We start from the raw sequence: 19,795 nt of genomic DNA on the forward strand, positions 1-19,795 counted from the left end.
TCATAACTTTTCTCAAGGGCGTAGGGCACACCTGCCCCCCAGTAATTCATCGCTTCCCGACCTGGCGGTTAAACGTGGTTCTCACGGCATTAACTTGCCACTCATTCGAACCAATTAGCGAGATCCCTTTAAGGTTACTGAGACTTAAGACCATTTTCCTCACAGCTGTGACCTCGGCTCGTCGCGTGTCGAAGCTGAGCGCTCTTTCCTCCAACGAAGGTTTTTGTATTTTCCATAAGGACAAGGTCGTCCTTAGACCTGACCCTACCTTTATTCCCAAGGTGAACTCCACCTAGATATGAGGAGGTTATTAAAAACATACCTCAAGCGTACCGCCTCTATCAGAAAATCAGACGCCCTGTTCGTTTTCTTAACCAGTCCCTCCAAGGGATGTAAAATGTCTAGCTCTTCAATTAGCACAGCAGTTCGACAGTGTATCATCGAAGCCTACAGGGCCAATAAGATTATTCCCCCATCAGGCATCACTGCACATTCGGTGCGCAGTGCTGCCACATCATCCGCCTACAATAGGCAGGCTTCCCTAGAGGAGATATGTAGAGCGGCCACCTGGTCCACTGTGTCTACATTCATAAAACACTACAAAATAGACGCCATGGCCTCTGCTGACGCAGCCTTCGGTAGAAGGGTCCTGCAGCAAGTCTTGGATAAGTCCTAATCCTGCCCAGTCATTGAGCTCTTGGATATCCCACAGCTGAGAAGATGCCCTTCACCCAGAACTGAGAACGGAGCCTTGTTTACTCACCGTGACGGCTCCTTCTGTTCTGGGTTGAAGGGCATCTTGCCCGCCCATTAGGATCCAAGACTTATCTCCTCCTGTTCTCTGGTTTAAATTTGGGGGTCTGGTCTGATTGTAGTGCGGGTCGATTCTCTCCCTATGTCCACCATCTGTCCTAAATCTCGTTGTGGGGGGCCTCTTCACTGTTGTTCCTTCCAGGTTACAGTTTCTATTGGAGTTTTGTTATAGCAGTGTTTATTGCTTGCTGTTTTTTGTGTGTGCACTTACCTGTCTCATTAGCTCGGCGAGTCCGAAACTGGGTTTCCCGCCCAGGGAGACAGGAAGCTGGAGATAATTTTTTAGTCCTGCCTCCCTGGGCACGTGATGGCAATACCCACAGCTGACAAGATGCCCTTCAACCCAGAACAGAAGGAGCCGTCACGGTGAGTAAACAAGGCTCCGTTCTGTTCCCAGTACCACATTCTGCAGATTTTCTGTGCTCCTGCAGAATCTCTGCATACATAGAATCATGATCATACATCTTGCTCAAAGTTTATTAATGATTCCTTGTAGTGAATTAAGAAAATCAAAGACCAAAAGAAAGGAGACACTGAACTGCAGAAAAATATAAAGCTTTGGCAGCGTCCGTCCCCCCCGGGTGATTGGCCCCAAACTAGAGGGGTCCATGGTGTGTTTGACTTGAGCTGGGATACCAAATGTGAATTCCAGCTCCACCATTAGTTTACTCAATGGGTTTGGACAAAGCATAGCATCAGTTTGTTTCTGTAGATCAAAAACGAGAACGTCACACACTTTGTTTTGAGAATGGATAAAATACAGATTATAAAGCAATTAGCACACTGGTAATGAATCCTAGTGATATCTATTCTGCTCTCACCGTGGCACAAGCCACTTTGGGAAGACGGAATTTGGAGGAATTAATTCATCTGTTTCTTTTATTAGGAACTTGAAGCAGCTCTTTACAGTGATGATGTGGATTTCATCAGCGATCTGATTGCCTGTCTTCTTCAGGGCTGCTATCAGCGCAGTGACATTACGTGAGTAGTCTCGTAGTTTAAATGCTTTTAGAAATAATTCTTTTTAAAAGAGTCAAGAGGTGTTCCACAGCTTCTGTGGACTATTGAAAAGGCAGGTGTCATACCCTGAGCATTGAATTAAGTGTCAAGTGAACACTAACAGCTTTCTGTTTGAATGCCTGTAAGAGTTCTGTTCTCAGACTCTTTAGAACACTGTTTCCTTAGATCCCATATTCTGGGTACTCATGACTGGAATATTTATGGGATTTTGGTGCCCTTCCTGTAGTGGCATGTGGTTAGGTGTGGGTCCCCATTTGACCACGTACAGCTGCATGTACATTTCCTGCATGGGGTTTTCAGAGAGGTAGTACAGGAGCCCTGGGCAGGCCCTATTGAAATGAACTCTAGCACTTATAGTAATATAAACTTGTAGAGTAATATAGCACTTAGAGCACATTCCTGAGGTTGGGGGCCGAATGGGCTTAGGAGGTGGTGTGACCCCTACGCCGGCATCCTTGCCACTTGCGCCATCTAAACTGGCACGGATGCCAGCGTAGGGGCACTTAGACCGGCCACTCTGGACTGGGGCGGTAGTGCGGGCTTCGGATGCCGGCTTGGCCTCCTGCCGGTGTCCTCCCAGCACTAGTCCTTGCACCGGCGTCCCAGGAGGTGTTCCCGAGGCGTTCCAGGGGGTGGAGCTGCCATTAGGCAGCCTCCTAACCCCTTTCAGCCTGGGAACACCCCCTTAAGCAACGGAAGTGCTTCATCACCTTTTTGTTGGCGCAGTGTCACTATTTTCAATGGGGCTTCCCCCCTTTTCCTAATTTTTATTTAAAAACAGCCCTTCCCCCCTCTGCAGCGGCGAAACCTCTTTGGAGGTGCTGCAGCGTTGCCACGGCCATGCCATTCCTGGCCGCTGCAGCTCTCAGGAATGGGCTGTTCGAGTAATATAAAAACTGCATTGACTCCTATCCCTAGCTTGTGAGTCTTCAGTTGTTCCTTCTCTCTGCAATCCCTTGTTGGCTGCCTTGTTGGCCCATACTATGTGGAAAGATGGAATAGAAATGTAATTAGTTAGTAAACTCAAATTTGTCGGTATCTGAATGTATACCTGTTTCCTTTTAGGGCAGAGGTGTCAAACACAAGGCCCGTGGGCCGGATTTGGCCCCTTGAGAGCTCCTATCTGGCCCGTGAGCCAGCCGAGGCAGCCACCCCACCCCACCCCACTCTCAATCTGGGCTGGCAAGGCATAGCCCGGCCCGACCAAGTGACATTTATGTCATATCCGGCCCTCATAACAATTGATTTTGACACACCTGTTTTAGGGTTATGCAATCTGGTGGTTCTTAATGAGTGATAAATATATTGTAACGATAACTGTTCCACTATATTCATATAAGTATTCAAGAACACTGTTAAATATTCTAATATAGTATTGTCCTAGCAAACATATATTGCGGCTCTGGGAGGGACAGGGTTTGATGAATTTAGCTGTATGTGTCTCACTATACATTTGCTGGTAGTCTACTCGCTTTCAGAAGGGAGCAGTACATGTATAATTGTTATGTGATGTTCCATAACACATGGGCAGCGCTTGTATACAAAACGGAATTAGTAAAAACTGGTCATGGATATTCTACTTGGTCATAGGGTTTAGAAAGTGAAATGGGCAGTCCATTCAATCAGAGAGGTTCCCTATTGTTGCTATATAGCATCTAACCTCTGTAAATTACCAGCAGTTTCCAGTCAAATATTTGTTGATAATTTTCACCCCTATAAGATCAAGACTATATATTCTAAGGCACATCCAACTTTGAATGGCAGTTTCTGGCTGAAATGGGGAATATAAAAGGAGTTCAGTCAAGAAGATTGTGCCTTAAACTTTATGCCAAGGACATGCAAGCTCTCATAAGCACACCAGTGTCAGAAAAACTATACTTACTGTCATTGCCATAAATACTACCTGCCCACCTGAGGGTGGTTTAATTTTTATATAGTGATTTACATCTACAAAATGTGCCTCATTATTTATTTATATTTTCTTGCACAGCATGTGAACATTGTTGCCTGGCTGTGGAACTGCCTGGCTATTGTTTTCTGTATTCTGTATGATTAAAGTACTTTGCTAATTATAATGGAAGCCTAGCTGAGAAGCATTCTGGTGAACAATTTAAATGTACTTTAGGCTAATTTGCCTATTTGTCTTGGAACGAAAACATGTATGAAGACTGCTGCTGTTGCATTGTAAGTCTTTGGGGACTTTTTGGTTTAAAATGTTTTTTTTTTTAAAAAAAACGAACCTGCTTGAAATTGTCTTTTTGATAAGTATACTGCAAGGCAGCTACATTTTAAAACATCGACTTATCAGAAGCGCTTGAAGCACTTGAAACGATTACTTCATTGTGTGCTCTTTTAAATGTTCTGTTATCTAGTAGTAGCTTCTTAAAAATATAGAGTACTCAGTCCTATAACTTCTCGTATATACCCCTTGATTGTTTGGCTTCCATTCCATTTCATTTAATGCAAGTGAAAAAAATCCATGCTAGTTCATGGGACTGAGAGGAAAAGAAACTGATCAGACAGTTCAAACTATCAGGTATGCGTGATTTCTTTGACCAGTGTATCCTTTGCCTAGCATTAGTAGGTCAATTGAGACTTTGGAGAGAGCTGACTGAAGTGAAAATATTAGGTGAATGAGCGGGAGGAAGATTAAAGCATTCCTGTTGCTGGCTGGCCAGAATGAAGTAAAAAGTTCGATTGATGGATGTCAGTATTTATGCCATGGTAATATTTTGCATGTTTTACAGATTTTACATGCATTCAGTAAACAAGGATATCCTCAAGTAGGCTTTTTATGACTCCTCAACCTGAATATATATATCTCACAATAATAATGTATGAGGTCTTCGTTCTTCATGTGCTATCTATAGCTGCATTCCAGGATATCATTTTGGGGTGGATTAGAGGTATGACATTATGAAGTAAAATGAGGCCTCTGTGGCAAAGTTTCCTTTCTTGAATAGAAGGGCATTCTCAAATTTCTTGAACCTGGGAGGCCAAACTTTTCCTGGGCTGAGCTTACGTGAGGAAGATGTGATAACAACATGAACAGGACAATTTGGCCAATGAGCAGTTTAAGTTCTTTACTTAGGGCATACCATGAGTGAGTAAATAGCAAGAAAAATGACTGAATGAAGGTTTAGATAGGAACTGCTGTACCATTTTTGAAAATGGTTTTACTATATAATCTTCCCTGTTCTTTTATAGCATTGTCCAAGAATAAAAGCTACTTATTGGGAGAAAAAATGTCTTACCTAAGAAAACCTTTTCCTTTCTAGCTTTTTAGATGTCTAGATATGTTTCTCCTCATACAGTATTTCAGCTTAAATCTTTCTACAAACGTGAGAGGAACTTTGCTTGCAATATTTGGGTATAGTTTTGCATTACTTTGTTTTGTGGATTTATGGAGCGTATCCAGCTAATTCCAAGGAACATTTTTTTATGTAACTTGCAACATTATTATTGTGAACTTAGGCAGATAATGAGAGGGAGGACAGGAAGGGTTGTGTCAGTGCTTGGCTCTCATGGCCCCTTCTTACATGCCCAGGGTAATGCTGATCTCCACTTTGGAGTCAGGAAGCAATTTTCCTCCAGGCCAGTTTGGCCAGGGATCTTGGAGGTTTTTTTTTTTTTTTTTTTTTTTGCCATCTTCTGTGCATGGAGGGGGGGGCACTGGGGAGGTAGTTGTGATTTTTCTGCATTGTGTAGATGACCCTGGAGTCCCCTTCCATCTCTAGAATTCTATGGTTCTATGATTCTATGGGTATCTGGTCTAGCTGAAACAAAGAGATAAGTTTGTAGCAGGACATTCTAACTATTAACTGCTAAGAGCATCTTCTCTAGGATGAATTTGGTGCAAGGATATCAATATGGCTGAGCAGGAAAACCATTCTCTGTTGTCAGATATCTATGCTGTGGGTGCAGGAAGCAGTTCCGGATAATCCAGCCCTTTCCTAGTTGTGTGTTTTGGCAATGACCTCACTGTTTTTCCTCTTTCTTTCCCATTCTCCTCCTTTTTTGGGTAGCAGTGAAACTGGCCTGCTTCAGCTGTCATCTCTGGGTTAAGTGGCTGCATTTGCTTCTGTCAAGCTTATACATATGTCTGCGATGTGATCTGTTATTAGATTAGACGGCCGGCCCCCCATCGGCTCTCTGTTCCCCAGCTTCCCTAGGGATTTTGCTCCGCTCCAGCGCTGTTCCAATTCTATCTGTGGGAGCCCTTTGCATCAGCGGCTTCCTTCCCTGGCTGTGAGCTTTTCTTTACAGAGGTCTGTTTGAGAGGAGGCAGGGCTGGGGCTATTCTAAATGAGCATCTTACATTACACACTGAATCGTTTTTTGGTCTAAACCAGTTAGCACCTTTTCCCCCTAAGGACTGCTGCTTAACAAAATAGTTTTGTATTCATACAAAATGCTTGTGCCTTGTGTCAGCTATGAAGCGTGCGTATGTATATAAATCCTTCAACACATCCGTGAGCAGTGGCTGTGAAAGCATCATGGTTATGGATCCACCTCATCATCAGGGAAACATAAGTATTGGTGGAATTAGATTGCCATCTTTTAACTGACTTGTAAAATGTTTTTAATTCTATGTTTTAATCCTGTGTTTTAATTCATATATTGTATCATATGTATTGATTGTTAAATCTGCCCTGTACCCAACTATAAATTAAATAAAATTAAAAAATTAAAAGGGTGGATATTTTCCTTGATTGGAGATGTGTAAAAGGGTCATAAAACAACGCATGGTATGCCTTTTTGTTCAAGAAATTTTTATTTCTGAGTCCATAGTTAGTGCAACAGTTGGAACCTGAATGTCCTAATTCTCTTCCCCTACATCAGATTTTTCTGTTCTTATTTTACAACTTCTTCTCTGGGGAAATTCTTTTCAACCAGTTTATGGGTATGAACTCGGGAGAATGTGCATCTTGGTTCCCTCTCTGATGGTGATGTGAAGTCCTCTAACGCCTCTTCCTGACAATGTAGCCATATGGCTCCTGTCCTGAGATTCTTGACCCACTGTTTAAGTTGGGTATTGGAATCACATGTAGGAATAGAAGAATTTTCCTGGCTCCAAAGAGATCTCCATCTACCTTCAGCACCTTGTTCTCAAAAGTGGCCTAAAAGTAGGACACTTAAAAAAAAAAAAAAACAACCCTCCCTTGTATATTCCCTGCATCTTCTTCTCAGAGGAATACTCTTTCTAAACAAGAAAATTCTGTTTAGCTATTGTGGTTAATAGCTGCTGACAGACATGGAGGGTAGCTCTAAGAAAATTAGGCAAGGAGCCTGTTTAAACATGCTGTTAAAGGTTTGGTTAGAAAGGCACAAGGCTTGGGAAACAGTATGGTATATGCCCTCTTATTTCTTCTCTGCAGAGACTAATACCTTGCTTGATTTAGCTCCTTCATAGACCCAACAGCTTGAAGCTATGTTGCAAGGGTTTCCCCCTTGGACTTCCTTCCCCCACCAAAGATAAGCAAAGAGCTCCGTTGTGGCTGTCTGAGGTCAGGCCCGCAGCTGTAACTCAGATTAGGTTGACCTTAATCAGAAACAAGCCTTTTTTTTTTTTTTGACAAGTCATGATAGATTGAATGCTGTAGGGGAGAGAACATTAGCCATCCCTTAGGTTTTCCCCCTTCTCTTCCTCCTGATACAGTCCTTGCCTCTCCTGACCCTGCTAATGATGTCTGAATGAGGTCATTCAAACACACATTAGACTCCTCCCCACAGTCGTAATTTCTTTTTAGACAAGTAGAGTTTGTGGGAAAAAAATATTGCCAGGTGGCTGGGAATAAAACTTTCATGACCTTGACTGTCACTAGAAAAATACCCCTTTTTGCTGCAGAGCGATAAACTTTTAAGCGTCTTACTCATCTATTGGCAAGGGAGCCCTCTCTGAACAATGATTACCCTATTCCAGTCTAGCAGAAACTGTATAAATTGCCTTTCCAATGAAATAAGCTTTTTATTAAAGTTGACTAACCCTCAGTGGATTATGGGACGGGGCCGTGACTTGGTGATAAGAGTATCTGCGTGGCATTCAGAAGGTCCCAGGTTTAGTCCCAGGTATCTCCTGTTAAAAGTGTCAGGAAGAAGGCAATGTGAGGGCCTGGAGAGCTGCTGCCAGTTTTAAGACAATACTGACCTTGATAGACCAGTGGTCTGATTCAGTATAAAAAGGCTTCATGTGTTTCAATTCAGTGGGCAGGATCTGTACATTCCCTGTTCTGTTAGGCCCTTCGTCTTGTTCTGCACATGGCACATAGTGCAGGAAGGATGATGCCAAAGAGGAAAACAAATCTTTAAGGTCCTGCGGGGCCCTGATGTCATCAGGCAGAGCATTCTACCAGGCTGGAGCCAGGGCTGAAAAGGCCCTGGCTCTTGTCAAGGACAGCTGCCAGGGACAACCAGCACATTGTCAGATGATCATAATCCTCTTTGTGGGGTAAACCAGGAGAGGCGGTTCCGAAGATATGAGGTTCCCAGACTGTGTAAGGCCATCCCAAAATGGGCAATATTTACTCATTTATTTAAACAATTTTCACAGCTTTTTCCCTACAGTCAAAGGTGTCAGCAGCACCCTTTGTATCTACTTGCAAAGGACTGGACCCCATGCAGATAGCAAAATTCACACAACTGGGTTAGCCACATCAGTAATGTAGGGAACTCAGGAGAGCCCTCAGATTTTCAGAAGAGTCCAACTTTTAAATAGAGATTAGTTTAGAGGTGAAAAAGCAGACAGTGGTGTTTTGCATTGTAGCAACTCAAAAGGTCATATGTATCCTGGTGGTATTCGGTAACCAAGAGGTGAGCCACAGATGGTATTTGAGTGGAGGGGAGGGAGCTGGAGCTGGCAGCAAAGTGGGCAAGCCATCAGCTAGGGAAGGAGTGGGAAAATAGGATTTCTCTCTCCCCCCCTCCGGTCCTCCAAAGTTGGGGCTATAAAATAATTCAAAGCAATCAAGCCAGTGATAATGAAAACATAGAATAGCCACAGAGCCCTATTCACCAAATGACTCATAAGAGAGGTTTTACAACTTCTCCGGAAGCTAAGAAGAGAATTGGCAACCACACAGCAGATCAGCTAGATGATGCACACCGACTACTGCAGCAGTTGGCCATGTTTTATAGGCTCAGCAGGCGGTTGATACTGCACAGTGAATGTGGTCTATCATGGCTTCTTGCCCCTGTCGGGAGCGCTGCTTGGAAAGAGGCAGAAGACCCAAGGACAGTGACAGAGTAGCAGCAAGCAAGAGTTGATTAAAGGACCCAATGGTGTAACCCAGGGGTCGGCAAACCGCGGCTCCCGAGCCGCATGCGGCTCTTTGGCCTAGTGAGTGCGGTTCTCCGAACTTGGTTCGGAGCCCCTGCTCTCGCACCCGCTCGCGCCAGCAGCCGGGCTGCGGAGCTGGCGCGCCTGAGAGAGCGCGCGCGAGAGAGAGAGCAGGCGAGCGGGCGTGCTGTCTCTCCCCCCCCCCCCCGCCGTGGAGAATGGCCGGGTCCCCCTTTCCCTTGCCCTCAATGGTTGGGAGGCTAAAGCCTCCCCTCCCCTCTAGCCGCTCGATTGCTGGGCTGGCGGCTCGGCGGTTCCTGGCCCACCCCTCCCGCCTATCAGCTGTTGGGTGGGGCGGGCTTCCTTTGGTAGACCTGGCCTCCGGCTGAGTCCCATTGGGAGGCCATGTCTACCCACTGGCTTTCTTGGTGGTAGACCTGGACTCTGAGGAGGGGAAAAAGTCCCCCTTCAGAGGCCAGGTCTACCAATTGGCTTCTATGGGCCTCCGGAGGCCAGGTCTACTGCCAAGAAAGCCAGTGGGTAGACCTGGCCTCCCAATGGGACTCAGCCGGAGGCCAGGTCTACCAATAGGCTTTTATGGCGGTAGACCAGGCCTCCAGACAAGGACTCCAGATGGGGAGGGGGAAATGGCAGGGACTTACAATTTAATTTTTTCAATAAATAAGATCACTATTAAGTATGCTATCAAGTTTTATTCAGTGTACCTATAGTTTAATTAAAACTTAAAACTTTAATTAAAGTTTATTAAGTTAATAAACAGTGTACCTACCTATATAGTTTAAGTTTAAGAAATTTGGCTCTCAAAAGAAATCTCAATCGCTGTACTGTTGATATTTGGCTCTTTTGACTAATGAGTTTGCCGACTCCTGCCCTATCTAATTTGAATAAACTTTCACACCCTTAGAATATCCATATTTTTATTCTGAACCTAGTATAGTATTCTGCGTAAACCACTTTTAGAGAAAGTCTTAACATTACAGTCTTTGTCTGTTTCACTCAACTCTCTTTATAATGTTGGTCAGCAGGAGTCCCCCAAAGTGCTAATTGCTTTAGCTCTGTAACCTATTCTTCTGCAGCACGCCTAGGTATTTGCCTTTAATTATTGTAGTGTAAATACAATGCAGGATAGTGTGAGATGTAATATGACAGACTAATGTAGTGTGTGCTGTGGAGAAGCAAGTTAATGCATTCTTCCAGTTTTGTTTAGCCTGGAAGAGACCCCCTTGACTCTGCTGATCTAGCCATGTGGATCCACGCTATGTTAACCTCAAGGCTAGACTATTGTAATGCGCTTTACATGGGTCTGCCCTTAAAGAAAACTCCCAAAACTCCAGTTGATAAAGAACACTGCAGCCCAGTTACTATCAGGTGCTAGGCAGAACATTCATGTCATACCCATTCTGCAGACACCTCATTCAGTTCAAGGTTCTGCTTATCGCCTTGATGGCTTGCTTTGGGCCCATATTCCTGCAGGACCTTGTCTCCTGCTTTGCTCTGCTGTAACAGCTTCCTCATCTGAGCAAAACCTTCTGAAGTCCCAATGAGAAAGGTAGGCTGGAAATGAAGAACGAATAAATAGTATGGGGAATAATAATAATAATAATAATTATTATTATTATTATTATTATTATTATTATTATTATTATTATTATTATTATTATTATTATTAATTAGGTCTATGACCACAGTCTTGGACCAAGGAAAGAGGGAGGGAGGGAAACACAAAGGAAGGATAGGAAACATTAAACGTAGTAAACGTAGTAAACATAAGACAATATTAAATTAACAGTGCTAAAAACCAGGCGTCAGCCCGATAGATAAAATTCCTAGCTAAAATAAACTAGGGGCGGAGCGAACTGACTAAAAGTTGCCAAGGTAGGCATTGAAAGTTCTTTCTTCTTAAGTGCAACCACTCTGGCCAAAAAACGAGCCACATTCAACGTTACCAAACTATTGTTTAAATCGCCAAGCAAAAATGGCAACACCCAGGCATGTGAAGGGAGGTTCAAGCTAGTAAGAATTGGAGCAATAAAAACCTCTCTGTCCTGAGATCAGCGAGGACAACGGAGCATCAAGTGGTCCACAGTTTCAATTTCGCTATGGGGAATAATATGACCATTCAGGGGACACAACTACTGTAGTATGAAATGAAACTAATGCGTCCTCTCCTTCTCACTACTAACTAGCATATGTATCATATGTCCTCACATCATTATGTAGCCATCCTTGACTAGCAGAAGCTTAGATTTTCCTTGTAGGTGTATTCTAGGAGGTGTTGTTCTACTCCCTGGCTTATGGCAGGGGTCGGGAACCATTTTTCCGCCAAAGGCCATTTGGATATTTATAACATCGTTCGTGGGCCATACAAAATTATCAACTTAAAAATTAGCTGACCAAGCTCCAAGCAGGCAGCTGCCCCAGATGATCTCCCCCCGGCACGGGCAAGCAGGCAGGCATACACCTGGTGGTGCACTTGCCCACCTGGCGGCACAGGATGGTCTGTTGCACCAGCCGGGTGTAGCCATCCAGCCACACGCCAGAGTTGCTCCTGCTCTGCATGGTCGGGGCTGGATTCTACAGCCGGCTCCTGCTACCTCTGCCTGCAGGTGTGAAATGAGGACACCCTCCATGCATTCTGGCTCTGCCCCCTTTAACCCCTCCATTGTCGCCACTTCTGCCCCCAGCCCTCTTGTAGTACAGAGGGAATACGTTTCTCCACGGCCCGGGTGGGAAAGGGTTAACACAGTTTCTTGGGCGGTCCTAGCAGCTCCATAGCTAACAACTCTTCTGCAAGGGTGGGGGGAAAGGTTCCTTTTCTCAGCAAAACAAACTCACATCCGCCTTGAATAGAGGCTATTCCTGTCCACGGGAGGGGGTGGATCGCCAGTCTTAGATCCTTCTGAGTTAGAGATCTGCCAAGGCCCATGAAGGGCCAGACCAAATGACTTTGTGGGCCTTAAACGGCCCCCGGGCCTGACGTTCCCCACCCCTGGCTTATGGGGTAACACAAGGTCCTGTCCGTCTCACTGTGCTATTTAATACCTACATGAAGTTACTGGGAGAGATCATCCAGACATTAGTGGCATGGTGCCATCAGTATGCTGTTGACAAACAGCTTTATGAGTCCTTTCCATCTAATTGTAGGGAGGCAGTGGAATTTCTAAACCAGTATCTGGAGAAAGACTGGGTGATGAACAAATCAAAACCTAATCTGGACAACAATGCACAATATACTGTGGGTTTGGAAGTAAAGCTGGTGTGGCAATTGGTGTTCAGCCTGTTCTAGAAGCGGTGTCACACCCCCAGAAGGAGCAACCATACAGCTAGCTTGGAGAAGGATACTCCTAGATACCTCTTTATCATTGGGTAAATAAGTGACCGAGCTAGCCAAGAGTGCTTTTTATTGGCTTGTTACTCAAGCTGCACCCATTCCCCGAGAAAGCCGCAGTAGGTGCCAAACTTAAAGGCAAGAATAATTTATTGATTGACTGACATTAAAATACTTACACCCCACTCTATCCCCTAGCTGCAGACAACTTATCTGATAGTCTGTGTTTTGAGAACATCCACCTCAATGCTGCATTGGATGTAAATATGATTTTGAGCTCAGTTCAGAGTGCTAGACCTGTCCTTTGGGGAAGGTGCAAAGTACCTGGAGGGCCGTGTTCACCCATATCAATGTGCTGGAGCTCTGAGATCTACAGATAACGCGTTGCTGCAGGAACCAATTGTATCTGAAAGCTGACGCTCCCACAGTGCCATGCCTTTAGGCCTCTCAGAGTAAGTTGAAGACATTTCTGTTCTAGAAAGACTTTGAGCTGAATTGATTGGCTGTGGGGTGGTCTGGCTGTTCCTGGTGTCTTGGACATTACTGTACATTTTTGTTTTTGCTGTTCAGCAGCCGTAGGGAGTTTTTGGATGAAAGATGGCACACAAATCAACAAGTGAACAAGTAAATAATGTGAGGCAGGGCATTACGACATCAGGATGAATAAATAATACTGGATGCTACAGAAGGAGAGCAGGAGTCTGATGATTCTTGTAAAGTTTTGTTCTCAGCTAAGAGGGAAAAGTATAGGTTATGGAAGAGCACGTATTTCTTAAGGAAAACGTTTTGTTAGGAAGTTCTGGAGTCAGAGAAAGACTGCACAGAATTTTTTATTTTATACAAAAGTTTAGCCATGTTTTGTTTCTTTCAGAAACAGTGCACAGTATTTTTCTGAGAGAAATTATTATAGTAGTTGTTGTTTTTTCCACAAGCCAGAGGAGTAGAACACATTCGAAACTGTGTAAAACAGCATTGTATTTACATCAGATATAAAATACTGCAAAGTATAGAGGGCTATAATGGTAACTAACAGCTACCTGTATCTTCTGCCAGCCATTTTTCTACCACATTTCTGTAAACACGTGCTTTTTTTGTTTGGGATGGCAACAGAGTTATGCTTATGTGGGGAAAATGGCTTGCCACAGAGGCAAAAGAAAAAGCTGAAGTTGTAAGGGGCAACTGGTCATTCTGTCAAACATCTGGTTCCCATTTCAGGCTCTCATTATAGCCTGAATCAAAGCGACAACCATGCCGTGGCCGTCTACACAAATTGACAAGAGGACCTGGAGTGCTTTGCTAAGAACAGAGGCTCACAACAGCTTTCGTGGGGCAGAAGGGCGGAAGCTTCTGGTTTTAGCCACATATGTAAAAGTCAAACTCAGATACTCAAGATGATTGGTTGAGTCAACAGACTCTTTTCCCCTGAGGAAAAGGGAATTAAGTGCTCAAATCCTTGCCGTCTTCCGGAAATGGGAAATTTCATGGCTCAATCTGTATGTTTTGAACAGCAGCAAAACATGGAAATTAGAGGGAAATCGCTGAGATTTTAAATGTATTTTCCCCCCGTATCAAACCCACACATGCTTTTTCCTGTCTTGCTATAACAAGCATACAGATTTTGAGAGAGAGAGGTTTTATTTTATTTTATCGCTGACGGATAATCTCTGGTTCTGATTAACTGGACTCCCAGAATTAGTACTTTGCCGAAGACCCCCACTGTGCTCCTTTCAAAAGTCATATTATCTAGGGTTATTTAATCAACTACGGGCAGTTTCAGACACATTACACAGCGTCACAAATATATTTGCCAGTGTGAGTAGGGAGCTGTGATTATATCTACCTTCCAAGCAGTTCCTGTACAGTTCATGTGGTTCAAAACACAATTTGTCATACACACAAAATATTTTTTGATGTACGACTTTTTACAGGCATACTGTAAAAAACAGGCATACTTTAAAAATGCAGCATGTGAAGCTATCGTTACAAACTTACCTTCTTCAATTAATTGGAGTTAGAAAGTGTACTTGAAGGCCTTCCTGCTATAAAAATTAATTTCTTCCATCATTCTCTGGGTTTGAGGAGAGAATGTTAAGGCCAATTCTTACATTACAAACTCCATGAGGATTTTGGAGCCTGCAATGACCTAGGGAGCCACTATTTACCTCTTTGAGGAAACTTACATGTAATCATTGCAGACATCTTTCCCCAATGAGGCAAGTAGTGATTCCCTGGGGTTGTTTCAAGCTGGGAAAATGTCAGGAAAGAGAAGGCTAAAGCATCTTCTCCATGCCCACTGTGGTTCTGATCCAAATTGGGCCCTGTGCATGTCTGGGGATCATTGAACTCCATGCCAGATCCAGAATCTTCACGGGATTTCACAAGGTGTGAATCAGTCTTTAAATATGGTCTTTTCTTACAGTTTCAGTTAAAACCCTAGTAGATAGTTTGTCTTTTTAGACAAAGTTAGGTCTAATTTTTAATAAGGTGTTTCTAGTATGCTGCATTTTGTCTTTGGTCTGATATTGGTAAAAGGAAGTTCTCCGTATTTTGTTTTTAAATTTGGTTGCCTTTACTTCTAATAATGAAGGGGACAGTTTATAAAATAATTTACATTTTTTCCTTCAGGATCTGCAAAGCAGGCATCTGCGCCGAGACAACATGTAAATATGTTTAAATGCAATTAATTGGTTTCAAAAGCCCGACATTTAATTAAAAGGATTTTTTCAGCACTTGACAGGCCAGATATTAGCCAGATACAAACTAGCACTTTACAACTCAGTGGACTAATCTGTTAGAGTTTAGGTACAGAAACACCGTTTTGCCTGAAGTAATTAATTTCAAATATTTTATGGCCGGTTATCAATTATGACAAAAATGGAGGTTGAAGAAATGTCTTTTAATTAGATTTTTATTATGATAATCTTAACTGAATGCTGATGACAATTTTTACTGGTCAACTGTTTCAAAGAGGGGTGTGTCATTAATCATTGACTCATTGGAAGTTTGAGGAAATCCGGACCAGGAGTCTCTTAATTAGATTGTTGATGTCAGCAGTTTTAAGAGATGATAAATCATTGGATGTGTAAGAGTCATAAAAGTAATGGCTGTCATGTCTCTGTTTGTGGGGGAGGGGAGGTGGGAGTTGTTTTTGTTTGAAATGTGACACTGCTAGCCTACAGGTAGAGAATCAGATGGCTGTATTTGAGGTTACATTGAGATTAATATTCCGAGTCAGCACTGTAATTTGCAAAGATTTGAAAGATGGAACTTTGAGATTCTGGGCTAAGAATGGTAGAGTTTTAGAGCTGGGTGAAACATTTGAGTCCTCTCACGTCTACTTTTTCCCATTCCCTGATCCAGCATATTGGAAAAGGTGTCTGAGACAGTCAGGATACATATTACAAAATCACATTCCCAATATTATGTTCTCATCTTTGGAATTAATTCAGAGATTGCTGATAGCCATGTTGCCTTTAGTTTAGAGTCTTTCCAGAAGAATCTGGCATGTCACTATTGGAAAAGAATGCTAGACTAGATGAACTTTTGTTCCGATCCAAGAAGATTCTGGGCATTAACGCGTGGGCAGAATGTTCCTGGTTCGCTCCTCTGTTATCCCACAATATTTAATCCCACAATATTTAAGTCTGGATAATCAAACGCATGACGCCAGCCTATCCCACATTAAGTCTGAAACAAGTAGCTGCTGGAGGCTCCCCGTGCGTTTGAACCAACCATATAATGTGGGATAGTTCGCAATGCGGGATAGCAGGGGAGTGACATCGCCCAAGGATTGGCTGAGGAGTTATCCAATCAAAGGGTGATTCTCCCCCTTTTTTTTTCTTGGAACACCAGCGTTCCGGTATACCATCGTCTCAACCTGTCAATTAAAAAAAGGCGGGACGGGAGGCCGGAAGCAGCAATTGCTCGCACAGGAAAGGGGGCGGGACGGGGGACGGGAAGCGGCAATTGCTCGCGCAGGGAAGGGGGCGGGATGGAGGAGACCGGTAAGGGGCATTAGTAGCGAGCTAGCCAAGTAATTACACGCACGTCGGCATTCCGGTAATGTAGCGGAATTTAAAAAAAGTAGCGGATTAGCACTGAAAAGATCGCTATAAACCAGGGATTGATTAACCCGGGTTTTTTTGCCTTAATTCGCGACTAAGGTGGGTCCGATGCGCATCCCTTGGACGGTCGTGCGTGTGGACCATGGAGATTCGCTACTATTAAGGCACAAAAGTGAGACAAATTGGCCGTGCGTTAAGCCCCTCTGACTCCTAGGCATTCTCTGACAGTTGCACAAATAATACAAATATGTAGAACTAACTGGTACCTGGTTATTAGATAATAATTTCAGTTTGTTGCAGTATGGGTAGAAAAGGGGATCTGTAAGTGATGCTGATCATTTTTCTGCTATTGAAGGCCATATATTACAATAAAAACTAAATGGATCAAATTGAGATCATACAGCAATGGAAGATGAGGCTAATCTGTGATGATGTGCCAGTGTTGTAAGGGCCAAACTAGACATGACAGTAGTCGAAGCTCTTTAAATGCACATCTTACCAAAGCATGTTTAAAATGTGGTTTTGAGGGGTGAAGCATCTGCTTTTTAGAGCAGCTTATTTCCCCACTGCCTCTTTCCCAGATACTTTGTGAGTAATGCCCTTGTGAATGTTGTGGAGAGGTAAGCGGTGGGCTTTAGTCACCTTGTCCTAAAACATAAATAAATAAATTTGCACCAAGGTTACAAATCTGTTCAGTTACCATAAAGTCATAAGCTGCAAGAGGCTTGAAGGCTAGGAAGACTTGAAGGGTCATTCATAGTTTGCTCCATGAATGGAAGCAGGATTGAGTTTCCAAACTTATAGAACTAGCCTGTATAACTTGTGATCCACCAAATCACAGATGATGGCTAGCCAGAGCACATTTAAACTTATGTTTGCTCTTTGTCTGACAAATGTCAAGCACTAAGCAAGTTGCAGTGTTTGCAGAAATTCAATTGACATGGAGGTAAACACAAATGGCTACTGGGCTAAAAAAATCAAGCTGCTAATGGAGGCACAAGAGCCAAAGCTAGTAATAAAACAGCAACCTTATCAATAGGTGAACCATTCCATGCTTTCTGAAGGAAAGTCCAGCACTGGCTTTGAGTGGACAATACTCCTTGATAGAAAATACAGTGATCAGTTGGACCATGAGCATATTCATCAGATGAACTGCCTCAGTATTTAAAGAAATAAATAATAAAAAGCCATAGCGCTCTGTCACAAAACCAGTGAAGCATTTATGAAAAGGGGAACGCAGCTTAATTTGGATATAGGTAATTATAGGGATATTATCGAGGATAGTGGTGATACATGGACTCTTAAAACAAGAGAAGAACTTAAGATTGGAGATTGGTTTATATATTATAAATTAAAGGACATATTTAATAAAGATAAATTAACAGGGTTTAATAGAAATAAATCTAAATTGGAATTAATATTAAATATGGGAAATAAAGGTCAGATAGCAAGGATGTATAAACTTATAATAGAAACAAATTTAGAGCAAGAGAGGATTAAACCAGTCATGATAAAATGGATGAGAGATTTGGGGTATAATATTAACCTTGAAGTTTGGGAAAGATTATGAAAAACAGAATTTAAATTTACAATCACTAATGAAATAAGAGAGAATTTATATAAGATGTTTTATAGATGGTATATTACACCAGTGATGGTTAGTAAATTTAAAGTGGGAAATTCTGATTTATGTTGGAAATGCGGAATGGAAAAAGGAACTTTTATGCACGCCTGGTGGGTTTGTAAAAAAATTAGAAAGTTTTGGAGAAAGGTAGTAAGGAGACCAACAATTTGATTAATATTTAAATAAATATGGATCCAGCTTTTTGCTTATTAGGAATTCCTAAAGATAACATGAATAGGAATGATAGAGTCATATGTCAATATAGTTTTGCAGCGGCAAGGATTATTATTACAAAATCCTGGAAGCTAGTAAATAGACCTCTAATTAAGGACTGGAGAGAAAAATTATGGTTATATATGCGGATGGCTAAATTAACAGATTCCCTTCATGGGACGGATGTGGAAGAATTTAAAACTATGTGGTCAAAAGCCTTTGCATATTGGGACAAGCTGGCAAAAATGAACATTATTAATATAGTGAACGAGTTGTAGATTCAATTTTTGGTAATTTAGATTATTGTTTACATAATAATAAACTGTTTAGACACATCTCCGGAAGTTCAACACAGTGGTGGGAGGGATTAGGGGTACACTGGTGGAGGGCGGTGGGAATAAAATGGGTAGGATAAATGTAATTCTTATTGTGTAGGTCTCTATATTGTTATATTTTTTGTTTGTATTATCTTTTTTATGTTTGAAAATATAATAAAAATTTATATTAAAAAACAGTGATATCCAATATATGCAGAACAATGCAAAAAAGAAAAATCAATGCCAGCACAGTGGGGGGGGACTTCTTAAGTAACCCCTGAGGTGTTGGATTAAAATGTATCATGTAATACCCTTCATGAATTTATTGAGTTAGAATTTTGACACTCATAATTATTTGACAAGGTGAGCGAAGGGTAGAAACTCTTCCTTCTGAATACAAACTTAAATGTTTTATTTATTTATGTAGGCTACTAGGCCTACCTACTTTTATTAGCTTATCTTGTCCACTGATAATTTCAGTTCATTACGCTTTGTCTACCATGAAATTTCCTTTTCATGAATAAGTAATCTACTGACCAACTCTTGATAATTCTTTTATGGGAATAATCCTGAAACATTAGAAGTCTTAGCTCTTTCCCTTTTTTCCTTTATCTAAAAGAAACAGAGCATGTTACTAACTTTACACAAATAACATGGTCAGCTTTTAAACATTTGCCTGTCCAAAAGGTTTTTATATTAATGGGATTTAACCACCCCCACCACCCTCCATTTCATAGAATGCCTTTGGTTATTTGCACCAGGTTGTGTGGTGCCTTATACGGATCTTCTCTTTGGTAGATCTCAGACATTTCACGGCTACCTTGAGGATATCATCAACTACCGCTGGGAGCTGGAGGAAGGAAAGCCTAACCCCTTGCGAGAATCTGCGTTCCAGGAGTTGCCACTGCGTACCCGTGTGGAGATTCTTCACCGTCTTTGTGATTACCGACTTGATGCTGATGATGTCTTTGACCTGCTCAAGGTGTGTGTGATAGAGAGCATGGAAAGGTGATGGGAACATATTCTCTACCAAGAAGGAATTGCCTTATGTGTACAACTATATGAAGGAAGTATCATCCGCAGGACACCTTTCAGTTCTGTAGTTTTCAAGATTGGAGA

At 42.4% G+C, this 19,795-nt stretch overlaps 1 protein-coding gene across 1 annotated transcript in view; it reads left to right on the forward strand.

Moving 5' to 3' along the window:
* The window catches only part of LOC130475167 (chromatin remodeling regulator CECR2), a 124,560-nt gene that overhangs the window by 65,516 nt on the left and 39,249 nt on the right, over window positions 1-19,795 (forward strand). Inside the window, exons 2-3 of the mRNA XM_056846904.1 lie at window positions 1,700-1,794; window positions 19,475-19,658. Coding sequence (XP_056702882.1) covers window positions 1,700-1,794; window positions 19,475-19,658 — 279 coding nt within the window. The remainder of the gene's footprint in view (window positions 1-1,699; window positions 1,795-19,474; window positions 19,659-19,795) is intronic.

The sequence above is a fragment of the Euleptes europaea genome, chromosome 3, assembly GCF_029931775.1.
Source record: "Euleptes europaea isolate rEulEur1 chromosome 3, rEulEur1.hap1, whole genome shotgun sequence".
In the NCBI taxonomy this organism is placed as follows: domain Eukaryota; kingdom Metazoa; phylum Chordata; class Lepidosauria; order Squamata; family Sphaerodactylidae; genus Euleptes; species Euleptes europaea.